General features: G+C 33.7%; 1 protein-coding gene across 7 annotated transcripts in view; it reads right to left on the bottom strand.

Annotated features, from left to right (window-relative positions):
* Nucleotides 1-20,652, bottom strand: part of FAM184A (family with sequence similarity 184 member A) — a 102,748-nt gene that overhangs the window by 16,175 nt on the left and 65,921 nt on the right. For all 7 annotated transcript variants that reach the window (XR_001518163.2, XM_025042437.1, XM_015600137.2 and 4 more), the window contains exons 10-11: nucleotides 6,891-7,103; nucleotides 4,638-4,791 (exon numbers count right to left, since the gene is read on the bottom strand). Coding sequence is in view for 6 of the 7 variants with exons in the window: in XM_025042437.1 (XP_024898205.1) it covers nucleotides 4,638-4,791; nucleotides 6,891-7,103 (367 nt within the window). In the remaining variant the exon portion in view is untranslated. The remainder of the gene's footprint in view (nucleotides 1-4,637; nucleotides 4,792-6,890; nucleotides 7,104-20,652) is intronic.

Raw genomic sequence — 20,652 nt, forward strand, 5'->3', positions numbered from 1 at the left:
TCTAGTCCGGGAAAGTTTTAGTACAAAATGCATTTTCCCTTATGTTTACGTTCATGGTTCTCAAACTGGGATATATGTGGCAGTATGCCTGAGGGAACTTTCAGCGTATGCATGATCATCTTCTGAAACATGAATTTTACTTGAAGATTTTTGGGAAAGCCATTATTTTTATGTTAATACAAAAGAGATGTGAGTAAAATGCAAATTACGAATTTTATAGTTAAAACGTGAGACTTCAAGAAACGTTGTGCTTGTACCCAGTCAATTTAGGCTCCTCTTGAGACCTCCATGTAGGGAGGGCTTAAGTTCATCCTCCCTGGTATTAAGGACTTCTTCAGTGAAAAAATTTGACAGGCACTGAGGAAGGACATTGGGAATCACTAAAGGATTTAAAGCTGGGAGGTCACATGGTGAGATCTGAGTCTTACAAAGATTAACCTCATTGGAGTTCAGAGGAAGGACTATAGGAAGGGAGATCAGTGGGAAGGTTATGGTAATAATCCAGGAGACAAATGATATGACCACTAACTAAGTATGGCAGAAAGACGGAAGAAAACAGATATCAATATCGAGAATACTAAGAGGAGGAACTAACAGGATGTAGAAGTGAAAGAAAAAAAGTTGAATGCATCTCCCAGATTCCTGGTTTGGGCAAGTGGGTAAACAGTGATACCACTAACTAAAGTGGGTACTTTAATATCCCCTTTAATAGAAACACATTTTGGATCATGAAGACAACAGTGAATTCATATTTAAAATGTAGAGTATGAATTAGAATGTCTAATATGTAGTAAGACATATAAATCTAATTCATATGGAAAGCAGTATGGTCTAGAAATACATATTTGGAGTTAGTAGCACAATAGATGGTAGTTGAAGACGTGGATATGAATCCAATCAACCAAGAAAAGCCTGAAGATTAAAAAAAAGACCAGAAGGCTAGGGACTGAATCCTGGGAAACAGCAATATTTAACAGATGCATGAGGAAACAGGACTGGCAAAGGAGATTAAAGAGCAGAGGTCAGAAAGGTGAGTAAGGTGAGGACAGTAGTACTATCATGGAAACCAAGGGGAAAAAAGATTCAAGGGGTCAAACGGTACAGACAGGGCATACAAAATGAGAGCTAGTGAGGATACTCTGGATTTGGAATTTCAAAGTTCACTGGTGACCTTAGGAAGAGTAATTTTAATGATAATTGGGGTAAAATGTAGACCTGGAAGAATCTGACAGAGGACTAGTATCTAGAAAATATCAAGAACTCTCAAAAATCCAATAATAAAAATACAAACAATCCAATTAGAAGATATGCAGATGGAAAATGAGTACATGTAAAAATGGTCAACGTCACAGCCATTAGGGAAATGGAAAGTAAAATTCACCACGAGACATCACTACATTTCTGTCATAATGGCTAAAATACAAAGTACTGGGGAAGATGTGAAAAAACTAGGTCACTCATACATTGCTGGTGGGGACATAAAAGGGTACAGCTGCTTTGGAAAACAGTTTGCCAGTTTCTTAAAAAATTAAATATATGATTATCATATGACCCAGCAACTGTACTCCAGGGCATTTATTCCAGACAAGTGAAAACTTAGTTTATACAAAACTGAAAACACCTAGACATCCTTCACTCGGTGAAGGACAACCAATGGGTTGGTCAATACCATGGCATACTACTCAGCAATAATAAGGGACAAACTATTGATATGACAACCTGGATGAGTCCCCAGAGAATTATGCTGGGTGAAAGAAAGCCAAACCCAAAGGTTACATATTTTATGATTCCATGCATAACATTTATAACATTCGTAAAATGACAAAATTATAAAAATGGAGAACAGATTAATGACTGCCAGGAATTAAAGGTGGGGAGAAGAGGGAAGTAGGTGTAGCTATAAACAGGCGACAGGGATTCTCGTGGTGAAGGGAATGTTCCGTGACCTCACAGTATCAATGCCAGGCTCCCTGGTCGTGGTATGCATTATAGCTTTGAAACACTGGGAGAAACTGAGAAAAGGTTTCAGATGAACTCTGTGTATTATTTCTTACAACCTCATGTGAATCTACAATTATCTCAAAATAAAAAGTTTAATTTAAATAAAATTACAAAAAGTCCTTTTGTCAACAAAGAGGTATTTAAATCATGTTTCATTGGGCTGAACAATAATAGTTCCTACACTTGGCCTGTTTTTACCTCTCCTCACACAGCTGTGACAGTGTGTGCTCCCTTTGGGCCACAGTTCTACAAAGGCTACCTCTGCATTTGAATATAAGCAACCTGAATGCAAAGGCAGAGCAGCAGTTCATTTCTGAATTCCCTTTGAATACCAGTCTCTAGCATGTAATAAATAGGTATTCCACCCATGTTTGATAAATTTTTGCACTTAATATGATTTTCATCCTAGCTGTTATGGTGGCTTTTAAAGGAGGAATAGGAGGAAGCTATAATGACTTGGCCTAGGACCCCCAACAACAGTAGAAATGATAAACTGGTCAAATGGCTTTTCTTTGAGGTCTATTATATTCGAAAACACTTTGATTTTCTTTGTTCCCAGCTTCTACTTGGAAAGAGTATGCCACTGAAATGTGACAACATTCATTAAAAATATTAAAATAATTTGGAAAAAAACAAACAGAAGGAAAATGAGATGATAGGAAAAGTTATTGAAGGACACTAAAAAACAAACAAACAAAAAACCCTTTAAATATATATCCAGTTTTTCTTCAAAACTCATCTCCTTTTTAAAAAGGGTAGTGATTTGAACACCTCAAAGATAAAAATCTCATTTAAAAAATCTGAAAAATACCTAAGCATAAAGTTAGACCTAAACATGGCTTTTCTCGTTAAAACAAAATTCTGAAGTGGGAAAAACCAATATGACTAGTCCAAGGACTTGTGCTGGCTCCATGCCTATCTCTCTCTTTAAGTCACTGGATAGTAGGAAGCTGGAATGTCCTCATTCTATTTAGTCTGTTAATGACAGATGGAAGCACCAGTGAGTATTGCTTATGTAGCCAGAGTACAGAGAAAGCTGAGCTAGTCCACCATACTTGCCTCTTCATCTGGTCGCTTCAAATTATATATACCCGTCCTTCGATTTACGCAGATTATTCATTCCACACATCTTTTTTTTTTTTACATGGAAGAAAACCACATAAAAAGAGTTCACCAGTATGAAAAAAATACTAAAGAAGTAGGCCAATAAAAGTCATAAAAACATTTATTTCACACATATTCACACAAAAAAATGCTAATAAAAATCCAGAAAAAACAAAATAAATTTTATTTGCTGTCGGTGTCTATAATCTAAAGCCATCAACCTTCTCTTTTTAATTGTCACAAAGTCACTATCTTCATCATTTGAAATATTTGGAAGTACTACTTCGATTTCATTATTTATGTTTATGTTTTTGAATGATCTTTTTCCAACTCCATCTTTTGCTAAGTTTTCATAAATTCTTCAATATTCACTGCCATATTTTTTTAACTAGTCAAAAATTTAAGGCTCGTTGGATGTTTGGATCAATATCTAGAATTGTAGTTTCCAGTTTTGTGACCAATTAAAGAGCTTTGTAAATATTTTCTGCAGTGAGTGAAACCGGTTCAAGGTCACTCCTGTATTCATCGGCAGGATGGGCTTCAGATATTAAGTGAATTAACTTATTATCAGTTAATTCATGACCAACCAGTAATTCGTTAATACCATCTACATTCAAATTGTCAAAGCTATCTTCTTGAAATTTATTTAATAAATTAATAATGCCAGTTAATCCTTCTTCAGTTGTTGGAACCATTTTCCCTGGTACGACCACTTCTGGCCATATTGCTTTCCAGCAAGCACTTAAAGTCGATGGCTTTATATCACTCAAAGCTAAGGCAATATTCTTGACACAACTTAAAATTATATATTTATTCCAGGCTTCTGTAACTGTAAGTGATTCATTATCTTCAAGTTTATTTAAAATATCATTAAAATCAGTTTAATATAATTAATCTTAAATGTGAAAATAATGCCTTGATACCAAGATTATTAGTCATATTGGTTTTTCCTACTTCAGGCTCAACGAAGTTGTATTTGGTGGCAACAACTTTTATATTTGGATGTTCTAAATTGTATGGATGACTAAGTGCATTATCTAAAAGTAAAAGTGTTTTGACAGGAAGACATTTTCCTTTATATATTTTTCAGCTTCTACAGCAAAATATTTGTAAAACTAATCCCTAAAACATCAGTAGTCACCTATACTTTTTTTTGCCATCCGATGAATGGGAAGATCATTAATAATTGTGTTGTTAGTATTAGTTCTTTGTATGTTACTGAGTTAAGCTATTGTGTTTTGGAAAGAGTAATCACAAATAATGGAAATGAAAAAGAAAGAACCGCATAAATCGAGACTGCATAAATGGAAACCACGAATAAAAAGTCCCCGTAAATGGAGGGAATATTTACCGTGTATAAAAAAACTTGCGTTAAAAAAATACTGCGTAAATTGAGGGACAGGTGTATGCAAAAACACTTAGATATTCATTTTGACGTTTCAAAAATTAAAAATAAAAGCGATTTCATGTTGAATTTTAAAGTAGAAGAATGTACAAATAAATACGACAAGATTATAATCCATGCAAAATACCAAGCATAGCCTTTCCTTCATCTTCTAATTCAAAACGAAGAGTCTGAAGTTCCTGTTCCATTTCTATCCGGAAGCCCTCCATTGACTCTCTGTGTGCATCTTTTAATGACTGAAGCTCTGCAGAATGTTTTTGTTGTAAATGGTTTTCAAGAGCCTAGAAAAGGAGAAACATTCAAATTATAATGTTAGAATACAGGAAGGAAAATGCAAACAAAATAAAAAATAATTACTACAACTCAGTTATTATTTAAGAAAAACAAGGCATTTTAAATTCATTTACAAGAAAATTAAATATAAGACAATCACCATTAGTTAGTAGGGTACCTAAAGAATAATAATCATCATGAAACCAGTTTGACTCAATATGCTGTGTTTGAATTGGGATATGGATACTTGCTCTAAGGCAGTTTTCAAATAGTCATTTCCTAAAGCTGCTAAGGAGTGTAAACCATCTAAAATTAATGAATAATTCCTCTGTGTGCACAGACTTAGACCTAGGAAGGAGAGGAGGAAGGCAATAGCATGAAAAGATATCCTTCTAATTAGGAAAAAAGAGATGAGGGCTTCTACAGCTCCAAACTTATCAAATATTTTATAGCTACTTTCTATAGTCATTCTTTGCTCTTGCATTAGTGAACAGAAGCAAAAGCTCTGAGAGTAGGTAGCTGGAAGGGTAAACTAAAGCCTTTCACGGGATTAGTTTTAAAAACCTAGCCAGAGAGAACAGACAGCATGTGGCTAAGACTAACAAGATGTATGGCTATAGGAGTTAAAAAATAGAGCTCAGAGTACTTTAAAGTTTAAGACTGAACTGTGCCAGGAAGGGTTTTCCTTACTATAATCCATTACATGAAAGGTTTCTGAGAAAGGCATCATGTTGTAACTAGGTCTGCATTTCTTTAATCTTTACTTTAAAATGCTGTTTTTAAAAATTAGTATTTGGCTACTTAGGTTCACTGTTTTAAAATGTTTTATTTTTGAAAAATAAAGCATAGGTTTCTTTGAATATAGGTAAAATAAAGGACTTTTAGTTTAGACAGCGTTACATAGGTTGCTTGGCTACCTAATGACAGACAATAAAATTGGAGATTCTGATTTCTTTTGAAAAATGATTAAAGTTTAGAAAAGACTGAATGTATAAAATTAAAGTACTGATATGAGAGTTTATGTGTTATGCTAATTCCAAAATAGTAGCCAATGAATAGATTAATTAGCAACACTATCAAGTCTAACATTTAACCAAAGGAACTTCTCTGACCAGATCAATATACTTCAAATTACTGTATAGGCAAGTTAACTGCTTTAAAAAAAGACAAGACTTTCTTGTTTTAATTTCTTTATGACATACTCCTTCTTAAAATAGTGCCTGCACCCAAATAAAGAATTAAGAAACAATCTTAATTCTTTATTTATCTGTAATGACCATATATGTTGAAAATTGTTAGTAAACTGTATTTTTCGATCAGTCTTTATCATAATTACTATAAGGTCCTTATAAGAAATTGAAAAATACAGTGTAAAGAAATGAACTACACCAAAGTTAATCACACTAAGACTATGTCAAACTAACATTTTAACATAGAACTGAGGAATGGATCTGGGGATATTCTGGCATGTAATATGATTAATCCAATAATATATATATTTTACTTAAGTCTCCTCTGAGTGATTTATTTGTATCACTACTTTTCATATAGACTTTGGGGCTGTATAAAGGGGGCTGCAGTATTTCAAAATGTCTTTAATTTAATTGCATTATACATTTTGTAGAAAAGAAAAAAAAGTATGAGGAAATAAAATTTGGGTTAAAAATACATATATAAGTTCTTTGGATACATGTATCTTTTATAGATCCAGCCTGAGAGAGAAAAATTAGAAATTTGATGAAAGACTATTATAAGTTCAACATAGTATTAAGTGATTATAAGAGTTACAGCTCAGCAGGATCATGCTAAATTTATTTAATCACTGTTAACTACATGACCAGATGGTATATTAGTCTCATCATGAACTTGGCATTATGATGGAAACAGATATAAAATGTTGGCCCTAGTCTAATTTGTCTGCTATAGTGTATAGCTAGTGTATATATTTAAATACTGTGACCCCTATAGGAAGTCATATCCTAGAAAACACACTGGAATAAAGCCATACATAAATTTTTGGAGCCAAAAAATAAATTCTTAAGAATTTGAAAACTAATTATTATTAGGCTGTTGGATTACACCTGAATACATGTCACATTAAACTTACTCTTTGTTCTTTTTCTTTTTCTTCTTCCATAGTTTGAAATGCAAGGACATGTGCTTCTTTTAAAGATTTATGTCTTTGTTGATGTTGTTCCTCTAATTCTTCAAGCTCCTGTGTAAGTCGTTGTCGTTCTTGTGTAAACTGGGCTTGCAGTTGCTGCAATGAAGTCTGAGACTGGGAAAGCTGCATCTCCAGATTCTGTTTCAGCAAGGAAATCTATGCCACAGAATGGTATACAATGAAGAATAAATACAAGACATATTTCACAAAATGCTAATCTCAGGGAAAAAAACATTTCAAGGATATTAACTATGGTAAAACAATTGCCTTAAGAAAGTATTCACTTAAAATGTTTACATGATAGATATCTAATCTTTAGGTATTACTACTTTTAATTCTATTTTCAGTAGTTAGCCAAAAAATACTGTTTCAGTGGTATTTAGTTTGTAGACTCTAAAAAACACTAGCCCACGTTTAGAAATACAATGAACACCTATGTTGTATTGCAATAAGTATTCATAAGTATTCATAATATGAAATAAAAACAGGAGACAACATATTTAGTAGGTTACAATCACTTCAAGGAGATAGCAGGAAAAGTTAAACTGCTCATTTGTGAGGCAGTAAAGATGAGTAGTTAAAACTGTGGGCTCTAAGCTAAAAATCCTAGCTCTGTCACTTGCTAGTATCAACACCTCACCGGGCTATGTGAGAATGAAGTGTTTCATTACACATATTTCATTTAGAATAGCCTCTGGCACATATTTTTATTTTTGAATTTTAATTCAAAGGATCTGCAAACTTTAAAGCTTTTTAAAGAAAACACAAACATCCCACAATTCTCTAGTTATATCCTTAAAATGGTGACAGGTGCTTTTCTTTCGCTATCGAAAACTTGTTTGTCACTCCTTTTGAAAACAGACATAATCACCCTTAATATGTCTACACTGCTTCTGGGTGTTTTAAAATACTTAAAGTTAAGTACTTTTTAAAGATTAAAAGCACAAAATGTGTACATGTGTGTATGTATATATATGCTCACACATATGTTTGATGAAACCATTTAGTTTAATCTATTTCTCTTCTCAAATATAGGAAACTGTAACTTGAAACTAGAAAACCATATTCTAATAGAAGTCTGAATCTAAGGGGAACTTAGGAGAATGAGATGAAAAGTTGTCAAATGTGTTCCATTATGTAACTTAAGGTACTATATGTGTTCATATACAAGTAAATCAGTTTCTGTGGCCAAGAACGCCAATGGAAAGAGAAACTTTAAAGTGAGTTTCGTAAATGAGAAAAGACTTTTAAGTGATGGAAGGCAGGTAGAGGCTGCCTCACATGTGCCATGAAGGAAGGTACTGGGAAAGAGAAAGGGTAGAGAATCACCAGAGATGCAAAATAAGAAAGAAAAATAAAAAAGGAAGAAATGGAAGATAGGAAAGGTCAGAGGCAAGCAGGAGGAAACAGTCACAGGCTACAGTGAGCCTAGGGTGGCTGACTAGCTGTCTGGAAGGGTTTTGGACAAAGTTCTAAATCAGGATGAGTTGTAAAGGTTAGCACATGCCTTTATGGAGAGAGTCAAGCACTGGTGAGAAATGATACAACTGACACACAGATGTTCAGTTTGTTTTAAAGTAGTTCCAAAGAAGTGACTCTACCTGTTGAAAGTTAAATGGATTCTACTTGATGATTTCTACATAAACCTAAGGTTTCAGAGGTTATTTCAGATGACCGAAGCCAAGGTAGAACTGCAACTCTCTGACTGCAGGCAATGCCTACACCTCTAAATGGCAGTAGCGCCCACGATTTATAGACTGAAATAAACCCTGCAAGTGTGAAAATTGCAGGAAAATGTCGCAGCAACAGCTATGGCCATACTTGTGAATTAGGAAGACCAAGACAAATTAGACTATGTGACTTCTCACCATTTTCTGCAAAGAAAATCAGAATGAAATGAATATTAAGGACAACTCAGAAAGAAAAAATAAATCATAAAAGGCAACGAAAATGTGTGTTTGTGAACACTAATATGTAACTGATAGAATCATTTTCTCCCTAACTAGCTGGTTTTTGAAATGGATAAGGAGCCTACCCATTCTCTTCCCAAGTTCAACTCTAGTCCCAGATGCAGCATGGAGACCCATGAGACTGCCTTGTCTCTAGTGACAACTTGTCAGAATATATATGGGAATGTTAGGAAAAGACTATGTTACATGTAGAAAAATGACTGATAGTCAAAGCTATTACCTGGCCCCTGGACAAGTGAGGACTAAAATCCACCCAGCGAACATACTGCTCACCAAGCCATCTGGCATGGTATGTTATGCATCTCTGTCCAGCTGAAGAGAACGGGCTTGATTTTCTGATTTTCACACACACACCGTATGAGTGGGCTAGCAGTGGCCCTGGGTCCTGTCTTCCAATTAAGTGTGCACTTAGGTTAGTAAGAAGCTGATCAGTTCACAGGGCGCATCTTATTTTCTACAATTCCTACACTTCAAAAGTTCACTGAATCAAAAGAGCTCCTACGTTGACTACAATTTGACTCATACTTGAACTATTTAATGATGAAACTTATAGAGAAATAAAACATTTAGAATGAATGAAGTACCACAGTAATATAATAGTAATACATTTAATGTCGAGCACACTTTCACACCTCTCTAACTTAAATAAGATATATATATGAATATTTTATATCATAATATACTTTACCTTGAAAGAACTCCAAAGCAATATCTTTCATTTTAGGATACATGATTAATCTTTGTATCTATACTCAAAAAAATATAAAGTATGTGCAAAAAGACATCATGCAATTTAGTGTTTAAATATACTTAGTTTAGATATTTTATATTAACTTTGAAAGCACACCAAAATAATATCAAGCCTATCTAAAATCTTTGGATTCATGCTCAAGACAGTAACACAAATTATATGCAGAAAGCCTTTATCATGCAATGCAGCATAAAAACATTTTGTTATTTTTATAAATAAATTAGTAGAATTACATTAAATTGACAGCCTTTATTCAGCATGAAAATTACATGGCACTTTAAAACATAATTAATGAGCAAAGCAATGTAAAATGAACTAATATTTAACACCTGAGTACAGTATACTTTATGGAAATATGTGTTAATATAAAACTTCATTACTTCGAAATAAAAACAAAAATAGATTTTACATTAAATAGTTTTGTCAACCTTGATCAATGTGTTTAGAACAAAATTATAGAAAGGCATTTGTTGAATAAATGAATGAGAAACAGTAGCTGCTTCAAATTATATATTCAAATTTTGTAGCATATGGTATTAGTTTCTACATGCTAAAATTTTAAATTTTAATGCTTATTTTGTTGACTTTATTTTTTTTTCTCCCTCTTTAATCCCCCCCCGCACTTCCACCCATGACCTATGGATGTTGCCGTTTTCTCCTTAAGAACTGGATCTCTGAAGGTGGGGCGTCTCCTCCCACATGCTCGCAGCGTGCACCTGGGGGGCCTGGCTCACCCGGGGTATGGTCTGTGGCTCCATCTGGGGTGCAAACCCAGGACCTTCTGCATATAAAGCAGATGTGCTAACCACTACACTATGGAGCCACCCCTATTGTTGACTTTAAATAAACCAAAAAAAATCTTTATTTCAGAAAAAAAAAAAATTTAATCCTCATTTTAAAAATTCTTACCATAGCAGTTTAAATATGAATTATATAACATGTTGCACTAATCAACAGGTACCAGATACTTTGCAAACAATTTTAAAGGTCAAACCACACTGACAGTAAGTTCCATCTTCTGATTTTTATACTTAATATACTTTTTTTAAAAAAATAAAGTGTTGTAAAAATTTCAAAAAGACAAAACTTAAAAATATATAGATACATTTTTCTGAAGAAAAGAAAGCTTTACCTATTTCCCACCGAGCAATTTCACAAGAATTCTGTCTCAACAATGATGCTTGAAGAAAAATACTCCCTCAAAATAGAAACTGAGACGTCAAATCTGAGGTACTGGATATGGCTGGATGCCAACACGGGACATGCCTACCACCTTTTGATTTTGATGCACTATTGGTGGTTTTTTTCCCCCAAAATGTCAGTCTTGTTACAGAAAATGTGCAAATAATTTGTCCTCAAAACAAAGCATTTCTTGAGATAGTAAATGTAATCTGTGGTTTTCAAACCCGGCTGTGTATCAAAATCATCTCTGTAGATTTTAATAAATATACTTGCCCAGGCCCTGATCCCTTGATATTCTGATTTAATAGGCCTGGAATTGGGTCCAGGCCATCTCACATATTTTTATTCCAAATTACCAATTGTAATAAGTGTTCATTGTGAAAAAAATTAAAAATATAGGACTTATGAAGGGAAAGTCTCTTTCATTCCCTTTCCGCACCAAATCCCAGTCCCTAAGGGTAACCAGAATTAAGACTCTAGCGTCGCACCAGACTCTCATGACTCCTCTCTCTCTTGATCTGCCTGTTTTGTTTTCTTTTGCTTTTTAAAAAATTACATCATATGTAAGTGGCTAGATGATTTTCACCAAATATAGAGAGTACATCAGCCATGATTTGACAAAATACTGGTTATCTCTTACACACAACAGTCACGTGGGGGCCCCAAGGGTACACCTCAAGAACGTCCAAAGTAACTGAAACAGACCCACGGGACTGATTGGGACAGACATTCCCTATGCACTGCCCAGAGGGATAGACACCACTTCAAATGTGATAACCTAACCTGCAGGTGCGGACACGGGATGGAGTGGCTTTTCACACGCCCAACTCTATGTAGCTTCCTCCAAGACGAGTATATCCACGGATTTATTTAACAATGGTTAATAATTTTTCCATTCGGGAGACCAGTGAGTTCGTGTTTTTAATAGGGTTTTTCTCTTCATAGTGGTATTTATATAGGGTATGCATATCCATGATAATTAGGTACACCTCATTCTTTTCTGTGACTATACAGACTTCCTATTGCAGACACTGGTCCTTGCCTCGTCGACAGACAATCTCCTCCTTCCCTTTCTTCCCAGTTAGCTGAACTCTTGAGTTTGTTGGACTGAATGGAAACCCCCGTCTTAAAGAAGATAGGCCCCTCTCGCTAGCACCAAGGGGCAGATGACGACTGAGATAAGAAAGTCACAGAAATCCAATTCCAAGGACATGTCACCCTGTTTTAGATAATAAACTAAAGTATGAGGGGAATTTGGGGGTGGGGGAAGATTTTATTTCCTGATAAAGGTACAAAACATTTAAGGAGAGCCTGTTGCATTAGCACAATTGTTCAAGAACATGATAGCTGTAGCTGCAGCAGCCATGTTACAACTATGACACGACAAACTTAAGGTCAAAAAGTTAACACATTGAGCATGGCACAGCAGAAGTACATACATTCTGAGTTCTTAAATATTCTGACAGCTTAGGCCACTGTTAACTGGGTGCTCTGCTGCTAACAGCCAAACACAGCCTAACAGACATCATTCCAAAATATAATACACTATAAATTATTCCTTCCTGATGGAAATTTAGATCACCTGACCTGGTTTTGCTATTATAAATATTATATACATACACAAAATAAAAACCCCAAAACAAAAACCAAATGGTCTGAATATGCACACATGAGGCTGTACCCGTCTCTCTTTTTTAAGATTCACAGGTGACTTTAATGCACAGCCATAGTTGAGAACCATTACCCTGGTATGCATAAAAGTAAAAGTTTTGACTGCTTTTGTATGATACTTTTTTTTTTGAGTGGGGGGAGTGCTTAAACAACAAAATTGTATTTTCTCACAGTTCTGTATGATAATCTTAAGGCAATGTCTGGAAATCTTTATAGCCCTGGCCTTTTACTTGTCCTCTGCTCTCAGTTCATTTTGAGATCAAAGAGGAAAACAAATTATTATTTTCCCCAAGTAATATTACCTATGGCCTTCTCTACTGTAGCATTTATCAATTTATCAAGCTATTGTAAACTTTATCTTGTGCTTCTGCGTATTTTTCGAAGAAGACTGTAAATTATGATTTACTTTTTTGGGTACAGGTTTTGTGTGAGAGGGTTCATTCACTTCTGTGAACAAGAAAATTTCTAGGAATAAAAATCTGAAAAAAGAGGATGTGTAAATACAATTTTGTTTTTCATTAAAGTATCAGTATGGAATTGTGTTGAGTCGGATTACTTATCAATTTCGACAAGGTAAAAAATTATTGGAAAGTCTAAACCATATGATATTAATATTCAGTTCAATACTTTCAAATATATAAAGCAACATTAAAAGTTCATATCATAGGTTTAGTAGAGGACAGTAAAGATAATTTAAAACTATGTAACAACTTATATAAATGTTCATATAAAATATCTGAAGGTGCCTGAACATTTGAATTCTTCCTATAGTTTTTTCTTTCTAACCACTAATTTGCTATTTTTGAAAAGTCTAGCTGAGAAAAGTAAATTTAAGCTTATTAAATTACAACAATTTTGAAAAAATTCTGTATTGTTCATAATTTTTTGGTATGTTTTAAAAAGACCTATAAACTAGGTTTATCAGTTAAGAGATGCCTACTTAACGTCCTTAAGATATTTCTGGAATATGTTCCCAATTATCTTCTCATTCTTAGTTTAAAATCAGAAAGCTTTTAGAAAAAGCAGAGGTATCAATAATCACATGTTTTTTTTGAACAAGATGGTATATGGTGGAAACCTCTTGTATGAAAGCCTGTGTAATGATAATGTGAGGAGGGGGCAGATAGATGCTCACTCTGCTGACCAACATGACAAGGTCACATTCTGTTTGGATGATGACAGAGTGAAGAGTTGATCCTTAATGAGTACAATGTTACAAAAGGGAATTAATTATGGGGGATTTCACTGTGTTACCAACCCCTTTTACTTTTTTTGTAGCAGATGAATCAAGACACTCTCATTTCAGTGACTAATAATTTAACTTCAATAAGGTTGTTTTATTTTAATGAACACCTTTTCATTTATAACTATGAAGGAAAAAGTGACTATGTTGTCACAAATATTATGAAGTACAGTTCCATTAATTTTGACAATCATGTCTTATTTGGGTTCTTATTTCTATTCCATTAGCACATGTGTCAAAGTCAGAATTAAATAGCAATCAAGTCCAAATTCTTACAATGTTCTTCTATGTGACAATTAAAAAGAATTTCTAAATGTTACCCTATTTTATCAACATTAAGATAATTCTCTTTGTTGCTTATTTTTAAATATATGAAAGAAAATGGTGTTAAATGTGTGTATTTCTAATTGTTTTATGTAGAAAGCAAAGTTGAATATGAAAAGTGGATATAGTTTTTCTTTTCTTACGTAGTAGAAAGAAATTAGGAAGGTATGAGGACATAATTTCACTCTAGAAGTATCAAAATTTCACAGGACATCTCTAGACTCAAAGCTTTGACTCTTCTAGGATAGGAACTGGCAAACTATAGCCTGTTTTTGTAAATTAAGTTTAACTGGGGCACGGCCACACGGATTTGTTTACATATTGTCTGTGCCTGCTTTCACATACATCAGAGGAGTCTAGATACTTCCACAGAAATTGCATGGCCCATAATGCCAAAACTATTTCCTATCTGGTTCTTTACAGAGAAAGTTTGCTCACCTCTGCTCTCAGATATCAAGAAAAATATTCAAAGATTTCAGCTCTCTGTTATCTTAATTTAAACAAGTTGGGTATGGGTTTGATGTGAAAATTAATCTAATTTTTGCTCTTTAGATATAAAGAAAAAATTTTTAATCAGTGTTTAAATGGAACGTTACTGTGAAGATTAATTTCTTCATACTTGAGTGTACCTAAGTAAAAAAACAATAGTCTTGCTAATTCTTAGGAAAGTGTTTTACTCCATTTCGCTTTAAATAATTATATAAGTGTTTAAATGGAACACGTTACTGTAGATTAATTTCTTCATACTTGAGTGTACTTAAGTAAAAAAACAATAGCTTTGCTAATTCTTAGGAAAGTGTTTTACTCCATTTAGCTTTAAATAATTATGATAATTATTTATTATTATAATAATTATTAATGTAATATATAAAATATAAAACATGTTCTGAATCTTATGAACCTTCACAACTATCTAATCCTTTTAAATAAAGTCTATGATACTAGTTTTTCAAAAAATAAACTAGTTTAACAAAAGAAAGAATACATTTACATTTATTTCCAATTCTATGAGTGTCAACTAGTTAACAGTTTTTCAGTACTACTATATCTTTCAAAGTAAACATTAAAATAATGAAATTTAAGTTTGAGATGTAAGATCTTGCTTTGCTTTATGATAAATATGTTTATTAATACAATGTGGTAGATGTATGCACATACACAAATGAATGGCTGAAAGTTGTTAGCTTTTCTTATGCAAATGCAAAACATATCTTATTGAATGCCAAAGTGAATTTTTTATATCATAAGTTAGAGACTTAAAGCAGTGATGATGTTTATGCAAAATCAAAAGTGCAGCATGCCTTTGTGTACAAACTGTAAGTGCAGCTCACTTACATTGTTGATAGATTTATGCAAAGCTTCACCCAGAGAGTGCCGCTATGAAGAAAAGATCACAGGAATAAAGGGAAACATTCAGAAATCAACTGAGTGAAAGAAAGAGGGATAAAAAGGGAGAGTAAAACACAGAACATTAATTATTATATGCCCAAGAAAAATAAGCTGAAAACAGTTCTGAGAAAGAAATTAGACACAAAGAAATTTAAGACATACAGTCTTAATTATCTGTATTCTCTTAAAACAATTTGTGTGCTGGCAGACTTACCTATGAAAAATAGCAAAGGCTAGTACATATAAATTGGATGATGATTACTGAAGGACCTAGAAGGAATATTACTGTTCTAAATTCCTCCCAGAAATCTAAAATATAGAGCTTCAAAGCATTACACTCAGTATTGGTGTAGTTCATGAAGGATTTCTGTTAAGAGAAATGAGCAGAAGAGAACTGAAACGCTAACTTGATTCACTACCTAATTTGGGGGCCAGAAATTAGATAATCATTGAAAATGTGAAGATTTAATAATAATCTGGTTTTGTAATGAAGAAAGAAAGAAGAGATTCCTTTGTATCTCTTCAGTGCTATTTTCTAGGACATGTTTGGGAAATTTATTTATGATTTGGGATTTTCAGAAGTTCACTGAAATTTTGAGTGATAAACCACTAGAAAAACCACTAGGCACTCTCTTTCCCCTCAAATATGAGAAAAAAAGTGATTTCCTTTTCAGTTACTTCACTTTTTTTGCCCTCCAAAAATACAAAATAATATTTCATTTATATTACTAATGTAAATAGAAAAGTTCATATAAAATGATGTTTACTTTGGACAATAATCAAATTTTCAGACAGAACATATCTTTTTTTCTATAATGTAATTATTCATAACTAAAGCCAGTTTTTACTTGGCAAGCAATTTTTTACTAATAATTTAAACTAACATATTCTATAGTTTAGTTGAAAAAATAAATTGAGAAAAAAGATTAACTTTATATTTGATTACTCCAGAGCTTTTCAATCTAAACTTTCTCGTACTTTTATACATATTAGATATATTAATTTTACTCTTCTCCTAATTCTTTCTTATACTATTAATAGTCTTTACATATTAATGAGACACTTAACTTCTCCAGACTTCACAAAACTTAAGAAAATCTGAGGGATTTTTTGTTGTAGCTTTTTACCTCTTTGTAGTTCTCAGAACTGATGTCTTAGTATTAAGTTAATCTTAACTGTATGGCGTGTACATATGAAGTAGATTTTATTTCATACTCTGTAAGGTAATATCATCCAAAAATTATGTTATTAAAGATTCCTGAACTAATTGAAAAACTAGCCAATATGAGACAGCAGAGAGTGGAATGCCAGGTCTTCCCTTAGAGATTTTAGACGTTATATAATAGAGGTATATTTGGACATCTGGAATCTAAACTTATATATGGTTACTACCTCTATCAACATACCACTGCAGGCCATGAAAATATCTAAACCAAAAGGCATGGTTTTTAAGCTGTGACCTGGGATGACTTACATCACAGACCTGGCTATGGCAATCAGGAGAAGGCACAATTAATGATGTTGGATGGCAATACTATTATTGGTTAATATGTAAATGAAGTAAAATTTATTTTTGCATTTAAAGAAATATTAGAGTATTACTATATTCTGGGAAATATCTTCAATGCAGAGTGATAGAGCTGAATAAGATAGTAAAACAAACATAGAGAAACAATTAAAATCAAGTTCATGATAAATATTATGATTTTAAAAAAGATAATGACTGGAGGTGAAACTGGGTTGATGGTAAGGAAAGACCTTTCGAAAGAAGTGACATTTAAACTGGGACTCAATGAAGAAGTCAGCCACAAAATGAGATGACCTTGAGGGAAGAGTGTACAGGCAAATGGATCAGCACAAAGACTCTGAGGTGAAGTGAGCTGGGAGTGACTGGGTGTACATGTGTGTCAGGAGTGCTGTTTATGAGGCTGAAATGAGTGGAGAGATATTTGCAGAGGCAACATGGCTCTTGGGTTTTTAGGGTCATGTAGACAATGAAGGAGTCAGAACAGGAGCCTTAATTCAAGGTGGTGCCCAGAGAAAACTTTAAGCAGGGGAATGGCATGACCTGATTTACATCATAAAAGATCACTCTGAGTGCTGTAAAGAAAAGTGAGATTGAGGAGGTTAGTGGGAGGCCATTATAATAGTGGCTTGGCCTAGTGTTTACCAGGGGAGATGGGAGCAGATGGAGCAGAGGTATGTTTTGGAGGTGGAATAAACAGGATTGACAGATTACAGGAGAGATAAAGGAAAGAGAAATCAAGGAGGACTCTTTATTTTTTGTTTTAAGCAACAACCAGTGCCAAGAGGGGAAGATGTTGGGAATGGGGATGAAGAGTGAGAATCAATACTTCTGAGTCAAATATGCTAAGTTTGAGATGTCTATTAGCCAACCAAGTGACTGTGAGTTTGGAGGAAGAGGTCAAAGGTTAAAGATTTAACTTTGGGAGCCACTGACATATGACGGTATTTAAGGCACAAGACTGGATGAGATCCCCTCGAGTAAGCGTCTACCTGAAATAATACTAGATGAACTAAAAATCTATATGCAAAAATATTATTTGGCAAGCATTCTACACGATCAAGATCCAATGTTAATAAAAACTGATGTCCTATACACTCGTCAATTTATTTTAAAGTATTTTAAGCTTCTTGTTAATTTTTGATGTGAGTGAAAAAAGCTTCAAGAGATCTTCACCTGACAGCACTCAGATATTTCAACATCAGAGGCTTACTGAATGTGTTTCAGGATTTCTATTCTTGAAGGATAAATACGATGAGACTTCCAGATAAGTGAGGAAGAAAGTGAAAAATAACTTAAAAAGTTGATGTAATATTAGAAACTTAGAACTTTGTATATGAGAAATTACGCTCTTAGGAGTAATTTCACTGTTCTAAACCTCAGTCTACTCATTTAGAAACTAGCATAAGGTTTTATATGTTTGCCATTTGCAAATGTATTGATATATAAATATTAAAGTCCACTAACTTACAAGCATTAGAGGATGGGGACCATGTCATTCATATTTTGCACATAAAGTGCTTAACTTGGTGCCTGGCACAGAATAAATGTTTATTAATGAATGATATAGACTTTTATTATTGAGTTAGTTTTCGTTACTCTCCACCTTACTTCTCCCCTCCCCATAACTACAGAAGTAGTAAAGGGAAAATTCCCAATAAAAAGAAAGAAGTTATATAGAAAAAAATATCATGCAGAAATCCTATTGACAAAGCCATCAGATTCTAAGACTCAGATATGTATCCTCTCAGAGAAATGAACTAATGAGTATACTAAATATACTTAATATTTGTCCAGAAAATATTAATCTGAAAAAGAAAGGCTGCCAAGAAGGAAGCAATATTCGTTGACTGGCACCTCTCTTGTCCCACTCTATTCTAGTCTCCATACTGCAGCCAGGAATTTGAAATTACAATATCTGAATATTTCCTGCTGCTGATTAAAACCTTTTAATAGTTCTTCATTGTTCTTTGGATAAAGCCCCAACAAGCCAAACAAGGCCCCATGTAACCTGACCCTGCCTGCCTCCCCAGCCTCCTGGACTACTGCTCTCCAGATCTAAGGTATTTGGGGACCGACTGCCCGAGGACCTTTGCACATACTTCCTTCCTGCTCTGCTCAGAATGCTGTTCTCGGTCTCCTCCTGGCCCGATGCCTACTTCTCTTCCAGGTCTCAGGTAAAAGATCCTACACTCAGAGAAGCTTTCCCCAAGTTCCCAGACTAATAGGTCCCCATGGTACATATCCTTGTGTGCCACAGTTGTAAGCAATTAATGCGTCACACTGTTATTTCTAGACTGTAAACAAGGAGAAGGCTATTATGACCTCATTACTGGTCTGGCACAGTGCCTGGCATATCAGAAGCACCAGATTTTTGACAATGGCAAAATGTCATCAAATGTCAACAGATAAAATTCTCATTACTAACAAAAGAAATGTCATTTCCTAAATTAATAACTTCCTTGAAATGATATGTACACTAATCTTACATTACAATTCAAGTAAAATATGTTAAAGCTTAATAAAGTATTTCAAAATTCAATGTTTAATACTGTAATTTCTTAAACTATGTAAAGTCTTTTTCTAATTTCAAGTATATTAATATCTAGAGAAAAACAACCCAGAAATCTAAGATTTAGAAGTAGGAGTCACAGCTTTAAAATTTTCTCAAAGCAAAAAATAGAAAAAAAGTCACCAACGATCGGTGAATATAAAAACTAAAATAGTAATAGCAGGTATATAAATGAAATTAAGGTGGAGACAAGCTAACGTATCAGATAATTCATAACACTTTTCTCGGAGAGCCTGAAGTAACTTTTTAATCATATTTCCATTGAATACTTTTTATGATACAAATGTTTTTAGTATCTTGTCATATGAAATAGAACTAGATTAAGTTGATTTGTTACTACAGTGTTATCTAAATGTTCTTAAGTATTTTTCAGGTGTGTTCTGGGCCCCAACACATCTGAAGGCACAAATTGTTCTTCTGCATTTTATCACAAGGCTTACTATGGTATTTTGCAGAACAAATATATGCTCAGTATACATTAACAGCTACCCAGTATTTTAAACATCTCTTTTAAAGATAGCTATAGATTTCATAGTTTAATCTCTTCTCTCTCTTTTAAATATGTCAATTTAAGAACTGGACAGACTTAAATTCTAAAAAGGGAGATTTGCGTAGGGGAAAGAAAATTACATATTTTTAGATTTGCAGATTAATTCAGAAAACAATTTAGTACTGTTTATCTTAAAAGAAAATAAAATCTCAAGAGGAAGAATACTAACAACATAGGTCTTATAAAAGAAAATATAATGTAGTTGAGGTAACGATGTCAATTTTTTTGAATGAAGAGAAATTAAAAACAAACTTCCATATTTACTAGGAAAAACACTGCAAATTAACTTTGAATCTAGGAACTGAATAGGAAGAATGAGGAATAATGGCTGTTGGTTGTTTTTGGTAGACTTTTAATTCCATTGCACATTTCTGAGTAAGCAAAATGGAGTCTTACCTGTTATTCTCTCTCTCTTTTCTAGGTGACTGTACTATTTCTCTTCACTTATCCTGCTTCTTCCCTTGACTTTTCTTTTCCTTACCCCAGTCATGTCCTTCTCCTAGGCTTTAGGCCAAATCTGATGTTTGT

This window comes from Pteropus alecto, unplaced genomic scaffold, assembly GCF_000325575.1.
Source record: "Pteropus alecto unplaced genomic scaffold, ASM32557v1 scaffold79, whole genome shotgun sequence".
Taxonomy (NCBI): domain Eukaryota; kingdom Metazoa; phylum Chordata; class Mammalia; order Chiroptera; family Pteropodidae; genus Pteropus; species Pteropus alecto.